The sequence below is a fragment of the Myotis daubentonii genome, chromosome 2, assembly GCF_963259705.1.
Source record: "Myotis daubentonii chromosome 2, mMyoDau2.1, whole genome shotgun sequence".
Taxonomy (NCBI): Eukaryota; Metazoa; Chordata; class Mammalia; order Chiroptera; family Vespertilionidae; genus Myotis; species Myotis daubentonii.
Genome location: NC_081841.1, coordinates 49,615,055 through 49,630,265, shown reverse-complemented (window position 1 = coordinate 49,630,265; position 15,211 = coordinate 49,615,055). Strand labels below are relative to the sequence as shown.

At 57.9% G+C, this 15,211-nt stretch overlaps 1 protein-coding gene across 2 annotated transcripts; it reads right to left on the bottom strand.

Moving 5' to 3' along the window:
• Positions 1-525: 525 nt before the first annotated feature.
• Positions 526-13,489, bottom strand: CACNB3 (calcium voltage-gated channel auxiliary subunit beta 3). Of its 2 annotated transcripts, none has more exons than XM_059682718.1 (13): positions 13,335-13,489; positions 5,809-5,931; positions 5,463-5,585; positions 4,860-4,975; positions 4,522-4,586; positions 4,290-4,309; positions 4,014-4,094; positions 3,772-3,830; positions 3,501-3,610; positions 3,085-3,236; positions 2,784-2,879; positions 2,517-2,666; positions 526-1,887 (listed from the first exon to the last, which is right to left on the bottom strand). In XM_059682718.1, exons 1-13 carry the CDS (start codon positions 13,374-13,376, stop codon positions 1,573-1,575), a joined length of 1,452 nt encoding a protein of 483 aa, XP_059538701.1. In that variant the 5' UTR covers positions 13,377-13,489; the 3' UTR covers positions 526-1,572. The 2 variants fall into 2 exon arrangements, with proteins under 2 accessions (XP_059538701.1, XP_059538700.1); XM_059682717.1 differs by lacking the exon at positions 13,335-13,489 and adding an exon at positions 9,997-10,642.
• Positions 13,490-15,211: the final 1,722 nt, after the last annotated feature.

The window sequence follows — 15,211 nt, the reverse complement described above, 5'->3', positions numbered from 1 at the left end:
CCCTGATGCTCTGTGCCTGACACCCAGCTTTCAGTCTCCTTGCTGTGGCTCCCCAGTTGCTGAGCTCACTGCTCATGGGAGGGGGTGGAGGCGGGCACCAGGAGCCTCAGGAGTGATGAGTTAGGTTGTAAAAAGAGGGCTGCAGGGCCTGGGTCCTTGCCCAGTACCATCTTACTCCTCTGTTCTCCCTTACTCTAAAATTGTTGGGCAAATACATGGCCTTTAGGTTGTAACTACAGGGCCTGAGGCAGGGACAGCTAGGCTGTGAGCAGGCCTCCTCCCCACCTCCCAAAACAAGTCCTTTCTGTGCTGCTGAATGTCTCCCTCCAGCACCTGGGCCTGAGGGCATAGTTGGGGGGGAGGGGGCCGGGAATACAGTTTCTTCCCAGCTCTCCTTTCCCCTTCCCACTCAGTGGGTCCTCTGTGAGAGAAAGGAGGCCAGGACATTTCTTTGCCTTCTCTAGACTTGGGCCACACAATGAGGAGCCGGCCACCTGAGCCGGCAGACAGAACAGGAGTCCAAAGGACTGTGCATGGTGTTTATTAGTGATGACAGTGAGGTGGGTCAGGGTCATGTGGAGCATGCTCTGTAGGTCACACACTAGAGCCAGAAGGCAAGGGTAGCCGGGTAGACGGGGCCTCTGAGGGCTGTCCACTGTGTCCTGTCTCTCCCCACCTAACCGGAACATAACAAGCAGCAGCTATGAATGAGGGAATAAAGTTTGGGGCCCATGTGCCCCAGGAGGCACGAGGGCCAAGAACAGAAATGACAGGATGCAAGAGCAAAAGGATGAGGGGGCAAGGAGGCCCCCAAAGCTGTTCCGTACGGTCTCTGCTGCACATGCCCTCCCTTCCCAAAGCCTCAACTCGGGTCAGCTCCCGACCACCATTTGGCTTGACTGCTCCTGTCCCGGGTCCCGTCAGATGTTAGGAAGATTCCTGGCAGGGTGAGGAGAGCCCTTCCATTCCAGACCCTCAGCTGTAAGGCCTTTGGCCCAGCCCAGCCAGCCTGCTACTCCAGCCTTGTAGGTAGATGCCTCCCCAGCTGATGGATGGGAGTGCCACCCTTTGGGCTTTGATTGTCTCTTCTCGAGTGGCAGTGAGGTGAGTGGAGGTCCTCAGACCCCAAAGCACAAAGCCTGAATCCTCTGACTGTTAGGACTTGTGTCTGCTCAGGAGCCTTGTTTCTTCCTCATGTCATGTTGCCCACACCCCAGCCTCTTGTCACTTGGAGGGGGCATCCCTTCCCTGAGTCTGGTGGGAAGGTCCCTGCTAAGGGGATCCTGGCCTGAGGGCACTGCCCAGTGGGGCAGCTTCTTGTGCAGGAGGAGAGGAAGGTGCCAGGGTTGCAGCACACACAGCTAGTACCTGGAATGGGAGCCTAGGGGGGTCACTGCCCAGGAGGTAAGGGGGACCCTGCTTTTCCCAGAACCTCAGGATCACAGGCAGCCCTGGAGCTGGGCAGGGGGTTGTGAGGGGCTCAGCCTAGTGCCAGTCTAATGCCAACCTGCCTGGAGTGGGTGCCCCAGCCAGCTGTGCCTGTGCCTGCCAGGGTAGGACAGCAGGAGGCGGTCAGTAGCTATCCTTGGGCCAGGGCCGGTTGCGTTGCCAGTTCCGCTCATTGTGATTGTTCTCCGAGTCCTGGACAAGGAGTCGGTCTTGGGGGTCATGCCCATTAGCACTCGGCAGCCCAGAGGTGTGTTGGCGGTGAGGCTGGTACAGGTCCTGGTAGGCGTCTGCATAGTCCTCCTCCAGGTGGCGGGAGCTTCGCTGCGAGGATCCTGTCCAGGCTTGGCGGGAGCTCTCGCTGGCCTCATCTGAGGGCATCAAGCTGTCCCGCTCGAGGGGTGAGTGTTCTTCGCCACGCTCCGCCAGCAGCTGCTGGTTCTGGGGGTAACACACCAGCTCTAAGGGAGGCAGTACAGACCTCGCCCCCCTCAACCCTCCGTTCCTGGGTAGAGGAACTAGTGCAAGGGAGGGAAGCATACTGGCTTATTCTTCCTCTTCAGATATGGAAAACTGGAGCTTTTGGCTCCAGCAAAATTCAGACTCTGCCTTCAAGACAGACCAGAGAGCCCTCACCAGTTTGGCTCAGTGGGTAGGGCGCCGGCCCATGGACTGAAGGGTCCCAGGTTCGATTCCAGTCAAGGGCATGTAGCTTGGTTGCAGGCTCGATCCCTGGCCCTGGTGCGGGAGGCAACCAATCGATGTGTCTGTCTCACATGGATGTTTCTGTCTCCCCCCCACCCCCTCCCTTACACTCTCTCTAAAAATCAATGGAAAAATATCCTCCAGCGAGGATTAAAAAAAATAGAAAAGTTTGAGAGTATGTTTCTTTTGAGCCTTAGAAAAGTAACCTCTGATTACCCATCGTATTGATGAATTCCCTCTCACCAGGAAGTTCCTTTGTCCACCTGCCCAGCTCAAACCGGACGCCAAGGACAAGCCTCTGGGCAGGGAAGGGCATTGCTTTGGCTGGCGTAGCCTAAACATCAGTGCCAACTGGAAATGATTACCTGAAGTCCAGGGATGGCACCGGGAGGGCCCAGAAGTCCAGGGCTGGGGGCTGGGTGGTGGGTGGCACGCCAGTAAACCTCCAGGTACTCAGCCAAGTGCTCACAGGCATCCTCCAGCTGGTTCTCATCCAAAATCACATCAAATGACTCCTAGGGAAAGGGGGAATGTTGGCTTCCTCTAAGCAGCAGTCCCCGCCCCATCTCCATCACTGCCCCAGCCCTAGAAAAGCAAGAGTGGGCACAGGAGGAGCTGCCCCAAGCACTCACTGGTGGGCACTGAACCAGCTTATCATATGCCATCATCTGCACAGTCAGGTGCTTCATCTGTGACTTCCCTCGGGAGCGGATGAGCCGCTGGAGTACCTGAGGGGAAAGGGCAGAGTGAGGCCCGGAGTCTCTGGGAGCCCTGGGCAGAGCTGGGCCTAGAAGGAACTGGGCATGTTCCCCGCTTGTGATTTGGCAACAGGAAAATGGAACTCAGGAGCCCTGGGGCAGGGGCCAAGCTAAGCTGTGATGCAGTCTCGGAGGGCAGCCCCGGGGGTCTCCCCCACCTCTGCTGCTGACTTACCTTCGGTGAGGATACTTTGACAAACACGATGATGGGGGCCAGTGAGGTCTTGGCCAGCTGTGCTGGGTGGTTGATGGTGTCAGCATCCAACACTACCAGCTGCAGGGATTTGGCCAGCTCAAAAATGCGCTCAATCTCACTCTGTACTTCAGCTATAGAGGGAGCAAGTGAGCCACAGTGTTCACCGGCGGCTCCCCCCACTTCCTCCAGTGGAGCTAGGGGGCCTCCCCAGTGATGGGGGGGAGAGGGCGTTCATCAAGGCCTGGGCAGGCAGAAGAACAGGGGACTGAGGAGACTGGGGTGCGTTCTTGCCAATCTTGGGGCAGGCAGAGGAAGAGTTGGGAAAGAAGAAGGTAGGAGGAAAGTTCTCAGGAAGGCCTGCATGAGCAGAGAAGCAGGAGCTGGGGACTTCTCACCGATGCTGGAGCGGGCGGAGGAACGCTCGATGATGGTCCTCTTGCCAGGATTGTTGAGCACGGAGCGCTTTGCCAGCGAGAGGTCAGCTGTGACTCGGGTGATGGAGATCCTGGGGTGGCAGTGGAGAATCACAGCTCACTTCTAAATTTCAAGCTCTAGGCCCCTCACACGGGACCTCCTAATTCCTAACTTTCCCTTTAGAAAAGACCTTGCTATAGACATATGTTAGGAGGCAACGATTTCTCTGGTTCTCAGGCCAGAGCAGCTTACCTGCCATCAAACCTATGTTTGAGGAAGTCAAAGAGAGCTTTCTGCATCATGTCTGTGACCTGGTGGGAGAGATGCGGGGAACGGAATGGAACTGGCTGAGGGCCTTCTTGGAGAAGGGCAGCGTCAGCAGGCATGGCCCTGGAGCCCATCCCCTCCACACACGGGCCCTTCCCCTTGTCCCTGGGGCCTTCCCATGGCAGGCTTGGCAGAGGTGATCTTTGGGGTCAAGGACTTCCTCTCACCTCATAACCTTTCAGAGAGGGTCCCACCAGCACCACAGGCCGCATGGAGGGCACCACATCATATGGGGGAACATGTTCTGCCTGCAGAATTGACGTGAGGTCAAGCAAAGCCATGGCCTGGTGGCCTGCCCTATGCCTGACTGGTGTGGGGCCAGTTCAGAAGTTCTGGGCTCCCTCCCTCCCTGTCCTGCTGCCCCTCCACAATGACTGCCCAGAAGCCTGTTCCTACAGCCATGAGCCATGAGCCCCCAAGCCCAGGTCCCTTCCTTGACTCACCTGTTTTTGCTTCTGCTTGGCTTTTTGGAAAAGGAAATAAAAGATTAACGTTGGTGAAAGGGGAAAAGGCCCTGGGGGCATATATTCCCTTCCCCAGGGGAGACACTGGGTTTCTGCCAGCTCTTCTGACCCCTCCCCAACCCCGCCCACACAGTTCACCTGGGGAAAAATCTCCCTGCCCCGTGTCCTGGTGACCCACCTACCCAGGATAGGTGGGCTGTGGGGAGGCTACCTAGAGATGGAGGAGGGGAGCGTCGATTGCCAATGTCACTCAGGCTGGAAGGGTTTCCGGATCTCCTGAAAGGAGAAAGGAAGGTCAGTAAGCACCTATGTTCCACATTATTTAACAGTTGTATACATTTCCTTGTATCTTAGCTAGTGAGGGAGGCGTGACATGTGCATTTGTGTGTGCATGCGGGCATATCTGTGCAGTGTCAATGTGTGTAGGTGGGAAGGAGTGTGTATTTTAGGGGGTGGGATATGTGTGCACGTGTAGTAAAGTGGACTCCGGGTAAAGTGCCCATGTTGGGAGGGGCAGGGAATGTTTATGGAGTCACAGCCCTCTCTCACCTGGCCTTCTGCTCCTGCTTGAGCCGGATGCTCTCCAGGCGCTGGGGGCTGGGGATGAAGGCGATGTCCCCGCCCTCTTTCACTAGCCGGCCGATCCACCAATCATTGCTGTACTTCTGGGCGTGGGATGGAGCGGAAGGGGAGGGGAGGGGAGGAGGCACAGGCCTCAGTTCTGGCTCTCCAGCTTGAAGAGCCGGGGAGGTATTCACAGAGCTGGTCTGACCAAGGCAGCATAAGGGGTGAGGGGCTGGGGGGAGGGGGGGCAGGAGAAGGTGCCAGAGGGAAGGGCAGCCAGGTTGGAGCCCCCACAAGATTTTAGTGTGATGCATCATAGCTGTCACCCGCAGGGGACCTAAGAGGCAGCTAATCTAGCTGCTGACTTTACACATGTGAAGACTGAGGCCCAAGCCAGATCTCAGAAGTATGGAGACCCTGAGGATTGTTGGGTTTTTGGATATAGGGGGTGTCTGGGTGTGTGTTAAGGATAAAGCTGAGGAGTTCGGGGACTTGTTTATAGACTGAGGATTAAACAAAGAGGATAGGAACTGGGGCAAGAGGAGGGAAATTAAATGGCTTCTATTTGGGGGGGCGGGGGGTGGTCACCTCTTTAATGTGCAGAAAATCTTTGGCCTCAAAGTTGACTCCAGAGCCCTGGACTGGGCACTCTTCGTCCAGCACGCCACAGTAGCTGACATTGGTTCTCACCGCAAACGCCACAGGTTTGTGCTAGAGAATTCAGCCATCAGCGCCAAAGAGGGGAGCCTCGGAGCACCCTTCCAGTCCCACTGCCCCGTCAGCAGAGGCTGGGGGCCCCATCCCACCCATCACATACACACAACCTTTCACACTCACGTGCGTGCATCCTGCCCACTGACCGCTAGGGACGTAGGACCGAGTACAAGCTTCCACCCAGCCTGGCCTGTTCTGCCCCCAGCTCACAAGCAGATACCTTGGCTCTCTCCAGCTGCTGCTGGGCCTGACTCTCCACTTCCCGCCGGGCACTCTCCCGGTCCTCCTCCAGGGAGACGTCTGAGTCCAGAGATGGGCGGCTGGTATAGGAGTCAGCTGAACCCTGGCAAGGGGGAGAGGCTGTGATCCCTGGGCTCAAGTGGAAAGAGCACCCTCGGGACCCTATGGCAGTGCCTCCACAAACCCCAGCCTCTCCCTGTCCACAGAGGTGGCTGGGCCCCAACAGTCCCTCCAATTTCCCTGAAAAGGGCCCCAGTATATCTGGGGCTGCAGGAATGCCACCCAATCCATATGTGCTAAGATCTGCCCCCTCCCCCGAAGCCTATTAATACTGCAGCTTTGAATAGAGCCTTCACTTCCCTCCTTCCTCCCTTTCCTCCCCTCCACCACGTCCTCCTCCAAGGCAGAGCGAAGGAAGATGTCTTGAAGATGATATATTGAAGATAATTCTGAATCCAGGCGACCCAGCCCTCTTGTTCACATCAGCCTGCAAAGCCACCTAGACGTTACCGCTTTAAAGTGACTGGCAGATGAACAGCCAGGTGGGAACAGTCAGGAGATGCTGGTTGGTACGGCACTGTTCCTGAGAGTCAGGATATAGCCGTCCACCCCTTAGATCTCATCTCCCCAAGTCCCTATCCTTCCAGGGTGAAGAGGACACAGAGCTGCCAACTCCTGGGAGTTTCTTCCTCTCTACTCTCCCTATTCCCACTTTTCTCTCACACATGCTGGGGCAACTGGCCTGGTGTGGGCAGCAAACAAAACACAGCCCGGCCCGGCCCGTGTGGCTCAGGGGTTTAGCATCGACCTATGAACCAGGAGGTCACGGTCTGGGCACAGGCTGGGTTGTGGGCTCAATCCCCAGTGTGGGGCGTGCAGGAGGCAGCTGATCAATGATTCCCTCTCATCGATGTTTCTATCTCTCTCTTCCTTCCTCTCTGAAATCAACAACAACAACAAAAAAGGACACAGACTAAAGGCAACACAGAGCTATCTCCATGAGCCTGTGAGGCTGAGCCACGCCCACCACCTGGCTTATAGCTCCCAGCTCCACCCCCAAGGGGATATCAGCCAGGAGGAAGCCATGTTGGTGCCAGCCAACCCAGCGGAGGAGCAGGACCCTGGGGATGTAGGGAGGGGGTCACTGGTAACCTGAGCCAGGAGAGTGTCTGAGTCTTATCCACAGTAAGAGTCTTTGGGCAATGAGGATGCATTTGGAGGGTTGCAGAGCTCACCTTCAAGGCTGTGAGGAAGATGCACAAATGAGCAAGAGAAACTGGGCCTTAGGACAGGAGGACAGAGGTCAGGATGTCTGGGTTTACTCTCAGTTTAGGGTAAAGGGACTCTTTCATTTTCTGCCCCAGCTTCCCCTCTTCATGATCAGAGACCTGCAGTGGTACTTCCATCCATTCTGAGGTGCAGGTGGCAGAAGTAAGGTAGGAGCCTAGGTAAGGAGTCCATGTGGGAATGTGTGTGTGAGTGCGGAAGGGGGTTTAGGATATTCTCGGACTGAGGAACATTCCTTCAAGCCCGCAGTGCATGACTCCCTACAGAAGGCAGCAGAGGCCAGACTCTCGGTGGGGAAGACACACTGCTGTCCGCCATGCCCTCTGCTCCAGCCCCTCCTCGGGCAAGAGGGCCGGTCAGCTTGATGTCAGCCCAGGCCCTCGGGCCTAAGCTAAGTCAATGTTGTGGTAGACAACATGCAGATAGCACAGTGGGGGAAAGTCCCTCATTTTACAGAGGAGTAGAGTCTGCCTGCTGTTTCCCATCTCTCTTGAGAACAAAATAAGGCTGGCTTGGCAGTTGGATAAAGAGGGGCTGAGCCCCAGGAAGAACCTTTACATGGTCTGTAGAGAGGGGGACCTCCTTCCAGGGTCTTAAATACAGAATGTACCTCAGTGGGAGACGGCTGCGTGCAGGGAATAGGGCCCAACAGGCTGGGAGGCAGGAGGCAAGGCAGGATGACCACTCACTTTGATAAGCACCTTTCAGATGCCTCCTAGATGCCCAGACCTGTGCTGAGAGGAGTCTAACCTTTAGTCTCCGCTCTCTAGTTTCTCAGCCTAATTTAATCATCAGGATATCCCTGCCTGGACCATCTGGATGACCTGGCCTCTTGCCCTAAGATGGGAATGACAGGATCTCTCCCTAAATGTTTAATGAATTGGGCTCAGAATGAAACCCCCTCTCCTTATTCCCAAGTCCTCAGAACTCACCTCTCTCTCATGCTCTGGTCTCACGTAGGGAAGCCAGGATGCCTTTGCCAAGCCTTATCTGGGGTCTTGCCTCCCTTACCCCATTATGCCAAAACAGCCAGAGGCTCAGTACTTCGGAGCTGCCAGGAGTTGGCACAGTGCCCTAGTGGTGCCCCCCTTGCCTGGTGAGTGTGTGGGCAGACTACAGCTCCACTCTTGCCTAGCACGGGGGAAGGAGAGGAGGGAGATGAGCCGGTGGATTTATTTAGAGCCTGATCTCCCTCCTACTGCTTCAGAGGGGGCCCCAGAGAGAGCAAGGAGCCAGGCAAGAGAAAGGAAAGTGGAGGAGGGTGATCCAGGGACCAGAGAGGGGTGGGGCAAGTGATGGGTTAGCAGACTGCTCCCAAGACCATCCACATGTCAGTCTTTACCTTGCAGCAGCTCTTGCCTTCTCACTAGGGATGGGAAGAACCTTCTAGGGCAGTGGTTCTCAACCTTCTGGCCCTTTAAATACAGTTCCTCATGTTGTGACCCAACCATAAAATTATTTTCGTTGCTACTTCATAACTGTAATGTTGCTACTGTTATGAATCATAATGTAAATATCTGATATGCAGGATGGTCTTAGGCCACCCCTGTGAAAGGGTCGTTCGACCACCAAAGGGGTCGCGACCCACAGGTTGAGAACCGCTGTTCTAGGGCCTTCCAGCCCTACAGGGAGGTTTCTTCTTAAGCTCACCTTGGCCCCCTGGGCCATGCCAACTGTCTCTTCAACCATGGTAAATAGGTGTCCACCAGAGCCTTGAAAATCATCTGTTCTTGCTGCCATGTAATTAGCCCTAGAGGCCCAGCGGGGAATTTGGCCCAGCAGGAGCCCAGTCCCAGAAAAGGACTGATAGCTGCCCACTGTGAGCCCTAACACTCATCTATCCTGGGCTTGGCAGCAAGTGATGAAAGAAGACTCCAACACTCCACACTCCACTTTCAACTCTGGAGTGCTCTACCTTTCACACCTATGGGACCCCTTCCCACCATTTACTGGTCCTCTCCTTGAGTGATGTTTGAGAAAAGGGACTGCGAAGCTAACTGCGCCCCGTCCTTGCCCCCTCTTTTCAGGCACTCTTCCTTCTGAGCTCCGGGAATCACTGCCTAATGAGCTGATTTGTCTCAGTGGGTCAGGAGATAAAAGCAAAGAGGAGAATTAAATATTTATCGGTTGCCTGGTTCTCTGAGCAAAGAGCTTCCTCTCCATCCCCAGGCCCTCAGCTCCTCTGGCTTCACCTCCAACCTCCACGCTGAGCAGGAGCTCAGGATGCCCGCAGCTCTGAGGACGCCTCAGCAGGAGGCCTGGGCGGGAGGGGGTCAGTCAGCCGGCCCACCCATGTGCTGGGTGCCCAGTTTCCAGCCTGGAAGAGAAGCTGGGCTGGAGGGAGGGTGAGGAGATAAGGCAAGCTCAGGCTGCACAGGAGAAGGGGTCATGGAGATCTTCAAGTTTTGTGATCTTCCTGTCCGAAGAGGCTGGTACCTGACCCTCTGGTGTTCTCCCAAGCTCCCTGAATTTGTCCTTTACTTGAGGCACAGGTCTGGATGGTCCCCCTGGGAACCGAGAGACCCAGCTTCTCCCGTAGCGGTTGTCTCAGACCCCACACATCCTCCTTTGGGAGCTCCAGACATTGTGTGTGCCACGTCTAAAATCCCTTTCCCCCCTACCTTTCTTCCTGAGCTTTGGAAACACCTGCTCGAGTCTTTCCCCCACACTACCCCCGCCCGGCACACAACCGCTGTCTCTTGGCCTGGGACTGGGGAGCCCCTGACATGAAAATCCATCTTCCCACTTTTCTGGAGCGCCCCCCTACATTCCCTGCCCCGCTCCTGGGACGTCTTTTCAAAGTACTGAACTGGGAGAAGGGTCCAAGGGAGAGGAGGTGTCACCCAACTTCCCCGCCCCCACCCTCGCCGTGGGCACTCACCGCCTCCGAGTCCTCAAACCCGGGCACGTAGGAGTCGTCATACATGGGGGAGTCCGGGTGGGGGAAGCGAGCGGCGCCGGGGGCGGGGGCAGCCCCGAGGCAGGGGCGAGGACCGCGGGCCGCGCCCGAGAGATGCCTCTGAGCCCCGCAGCCCTGCGGACGGCAGCGCCGAGCGAGGGAGCGCGAAGGAGGGAGCGAGCCGCGAAGACCAGCTGCTCGGAGCTCAGAGCTCAGATCACCGCTCCCCCCACCCCACCCCCCAAACCCTGCCGGTGCCACCCCAAGCGCCGCCGTGGAATCGGGCGCCGGCTCCTAAAACAATAGCGCCCGCCCACCTGACCCCCCTCCCCGGGACCTGGCGGGGGTGGCGGCGGGGGCGCCGGCCTCCCGGGGAGCCCGAAACCCGGCCGGGAGACGGGAGCCGACCGGAGCCGGGTAGGAGGTGGGTCCCCCGGCACCTATGGGCCCGAGGGGCAGCGGGGAGGAAGGGGTGGAGAGACTGCGGGCGGGCGGATCCAGGCTGGGAGGAGGCGGAGCGAGGAGAGATGCGGAGACAGAGACGCTCGGCAACCCAGGAAATACTCCGCCGGGAAACAAAGGGCTGGAGCGGGGGAGGGGAGGGCGCGGGCGGGGGAGGCCAGACCTGAGTCGAGAAGGCGAGAGCTGGTTACGGGGAGGCGGGGGGGAGAGAGAGAGAGAGAGAGAGAGAGAGAGAGAGAGAGAGAGAGAGAGAGAGAGGAGGAAGGGAGGATTAGAGACAGAGGGGAGAAGGGGGAGAGGGGAGAAGGGGGAGACGGGAAAATGGGGAGACAGAAGAGGCGGGGCGGGGGCGGGCGGCAGGAGGGGGAGGGGCCTCAGGTGAGCGGGCTGCGCTTAGGTGCCCAGGCGGTTCCAGAGACGCCGAAAGCGAACCCCGCAATGGTAGTGAGGAGGGATGGGTTTGGCGGCTCCAGGTCAATGCCATGAAAGCACTCCCCCCCCTCCCCAGGTGCTCGAACCCCTCACCTCTGGGACCCGGCAACAAAGGGCCGTGTCGCCCATCCCGCGCTTAGGGGAGGTTTTGGGTCTGGCAGCCCCACACCTGTTGCGCAGGCAGATTTCATCCTAGTCTGGCCAAGATGGGGGATCCCTTCCTCACTTCCTTGCCAAGGACTGTGCCAGGCATTGCCAAAGTATCCGTGGGAACTGGGGCAGGGAGGGGCTGTTTTAGGTGAGCCTACATCGATGAGAAAGAAACCAGAGGGTGGAGATGGGAATTGTGGCTGGGACAGAAGGTGGGATCCTGGCCACGCTGGGGTGTGTGTGGGGGGGAAGGGCAAGTCTCCCCAAAATTATTAGCTTAAGGCCAGATTCCCTCCTTCCCAAAATTATGCGGGTGCGGTGGCTGGAAACCTGGTTGGAGCCACATGGACTCTGCGCCAGACTGTCTCCGTCAAAGGAGCACTGAGATTTGAGGTTAGAAACCGAACAGCAGCCTTTATTTTGAGCAAACTTCCCCAAAGATCCACCCATTTGAGTTTCCTCCATCTCCTGAGCAAAAGCATTCCTTTGAGTTTTGATTGCCTACCTTCCCTCCACCCCCACTCACCCAAAGCACTCTGTGAGATGGACAGAGGTTTACACCTGGAGGGCCTGAGCTCAGCCTTTCTCCATTCCCAGTTTCTCACCCCAGGAGGGTGACTCAAGAATCTGCTGGTCCCTTTACCTTCCAGGGCTACAGGGGAATTAGAAAACCAAAACTCCGAAAGGGTTTGATGGAACCTATGGGAGAAAGCACCGTGCCTGGAAGAGAAAGACCACCCAAACCAACTGGCTTCCCACTGATGTGACTCGTTCTTGTTCCCTTGGCAAGAAGGACAAGGGGCCTGATCTTAAGATCATCTTTACTCTGCCTGTAGCCTGTCTGGCCCTGAGTGGTGCAGTCCAGCCCTGCCCAGCCTCTTCCTCCTGCTGGATTTGGCAAACAATGTTGTCGGATCCCCTATGGCTGGGGGGATCCATCACTACTGGGGTGTGGGGGGGGGGGGGAGTACACTTTCACAGTTCCCTTTTAGTCCAGTACAATTTGGAGGTTAATACAGTGAATTCTTCTGTATTGGACGTTCCCAGACACTCTGTCTTCTCGCTTTTGTTCTTCAGTATTCCTATATCCTCCTCTTTCATTCTCTGCCTTTCAATCCTTTCTGTTCTTCCAGAGGGCAGAAAGGAGGCATGAAGTGTGAAAAAATATGACTCTCAAGGTGCTCCTGGAGATAACTCTAATAAAGAAGACAGCTGCTGAGGCATCTGCTTCTCTCCCAACCCCCAGTCTGTTCCCCAGACCTCTCTTTTTGGGATTCTCCCTACCACCAGGGGGTCCTGGTAACAGTTGTTCTGCCATCAACCTCATTCCTTCCCCATACACCTTGCGGTCTTCATCCCCTTCTGGGACAGTGGTGTCTAAGGCTGCTTCTGAAGCATGAGTTGCCATGCCAACCACCCCCAGGAGAGAGATTCAAGTTCTCCTTACCTGGGCCACTCCCCTGGGTCTTGTAGGAGGAGATTCAGAGCCTCTCTCTTTCTCCCTTATCTTTTAGTTGCTACTCAAGATTGCCCCCCCCCCCCCGCCCCATTTCTCACCTCACCCACATCTGCTTATTCCAGTTCTGATGCCTGTCCTGAGATAAGGCATGTGCCTGTCATTGTCCATGTCACCCCAAGCCCTTTCTTTTCCATGATTGCACGTAAGGGGAGAGAGTTGAGGGGGGAAAAAAGGATTTCTGGAGAGGCTTCTTCCTGCCTTCCTCTTTCTAAGGAAAGAGCTGCTAGACTGGCAGCTGGCAGGCACCCAAGGCATAGAAGCAAGACATAGGGGGCGAAATCCAAATAACCAGGTTTGGGGGTTGGAGTTCTCGGGGAACCTCCAGGATACCTAGCTTCTCCTGTAAGTACACCAGGAAGCTGGGCAGATCCCAACCCCTGAGCATTGAATGGGGAAACTGAGGCAGGCACCAGGACTCGGGGAAATCCTCCTCAGCAGTCTTTAAGAGCCGGACCCAGCCAAAGCCCCTAGGATTCTAGCTGTCCCCAGGAAACCCAGGGAGGGGCACGAAGCCCTCCTTTCCCCCTATTTTCTAGCCCCTTTTCTGCCTCCCCAGGCAGCCATCCCTTCTCATTCCTGTTCAAGTGCTTGGAAGCTGCCAGCTCCGGCCACTCCCTTCTTTCTTACTGCCTCTTCCACTCTAAGCCTCATCTCTGGTCTCCCTCCCCATCACTGCAGTTTCCCCCTAATTGGAGCCCACTTCTTGGCTTGGAGTGGGGCTTCCCTCCCACCCACTGGGGAGGGGCCCCGCGTTTACCTCATTCAGCAGGAAGGTTGCACTGGAGTCAGAAAAAGACATAGACCGGGCCAGCGGCCTCTCCCCCTCCCCCGGGCCAGGGGCTCCGAGGCGGGAGCTGGACCGGCTGCGGCTCTGCACGCGGGCTCCCCGCCTGCACGCCTGGCCTCGCCCTACGCCCTACGCCCGCCTGGCTCCGCCGCCGGCTCCCTTCCCTCTCTCCGGGTTCCCTCCCCTTTTCTCCTCCCTCCCTCCTTCCTTCTCCCGTTCTCGCCTTGCCTTCTCTAGTCACTCTCGCCCTCTCCCGTCGCCTTTCAGTCCTGTTCTCTCCATTTCAGTCTCTTCCTTCTCTTTACGGTCCCTGTTTATCAGGGTGCCTCCCACTGTCCTTCCATCCACATAGTCCCTCCTCCGTCCCCCCCCCCCTTTTCTTCCTGTACCCCTCCCAGAAGAGGGACTGGAGCTCCCGCCGCCACAGGCAGAAGGGCTGGAGTAGCTCAAGGGCCGCCCGACTTCGGAGTTTCGAGTGGAAGGTTCTGCTTTCCGCGGCCCCAGCTCCGTGCGCCCGCGCCCGGCGTCCGGGGGAGGAGAGCGCCGCGGTCCCAGCGCGGCTCCGACCGCCCTCAGCAGAGGACCGGGTGGATCGGAGGAGAACGCTCGTGTGCTGCTCGCTGCCCCTGCGTCAAGGCTCGCCCTCTGGGTTCCGGGGAAGCCCGTCCACCTCCCTGTCCCAGGTCCAGACCCTGTGGCTTCTGCGGGATCCGACTGGAGACGGCCTCGCTGGGGTTTGCCCGCGCCCGGGGAGTCTCGGTCACTGCTCTCTCCGGGCCGGCGTGTCGGGACTCAGCCCGCGAAGGCGAGAGGCAGAGGCCAGGCGGCCCTCCCTGACCGGCTGCAGCGCCCCCTGGACTCGCTCGCCCGGCGGCCGCACGCCCTCCAGGTGGCGGTACCCGCCCCGGGGTCCCGTCTGTCGGCCGGCAGAGGTCGGGCCCTGCCAGCAGGAGGCGCTGCCCTGGCCGGAGCAGAGGGGCGAAGCTCGGAGCCAGACCCCTACGAAGCCCAAGACGGACCCCCCCCCCCCCCCTCTCTCCAGGGACCGCGGTCCCATCTCCAGATCCCTAGCATGGGATTCCCACCCCAAGTATCCTTTTAGATACTTGGCCTCTCTGGAGCCCTAAACCGCTCCTACCTCCATCCTGGTCTCCTGGGGCGACTCCACTGAGCCCAGCAGCGACCCGCAGGGCCTGGGCAGCAAGGAGTACAGAGTCTCGGACCGATCCTCGGGTCAGTACCCCTCCCGCCCCCTTCAGCGGGCACGTCAAAGAGGACAAGCCCAAGTTCTGGCGGGGGAAGGGGGGAGCAGGGGTGTAGCCCCAGCCAGCTCTCTCCCTGCACCCTCGGAGCGGATCTGCCTCTCATTGGTCCCTCCTCACCCCCAGCACCCCCGCTGGACTCTTCTCCACGCCAAAGACGGCGGCTTGGGGACTGGGAGGATGCAGCAGACCGCTGTGGAGACACAGACACACCCTGAAGCTGAATGACGGGGGTCCCCAACTTCCCCTCCGCACCAACTAGAACTCTTCCCGGTTGAGGGCGCTCCCCTGTCCTCCTTGAGCTTCTTTTCTAACTCCCTTACCCTGGGGTGCCCAGAACCCCTCCCCTCAATCCTCCCATCCCCGGGGAATCTTGGGAGACTTCTCTCCCTCTCTGTCCAACTGACCCTCCGCTTGCCCTCATTCCAGAGGGAGTTAAATCGGGAGAGAATTCTCTCCACTCCCAGCTCCTCCTCAGGCTGGACTTGACCTGGAAAGTGCTTTGGGAGGGCACTCCCCGCCCCCCTCGCTGTGGTCTAGTCCAGTAGGTCCGAGGATTCCCTTACCACCCACCTACCTACCAGT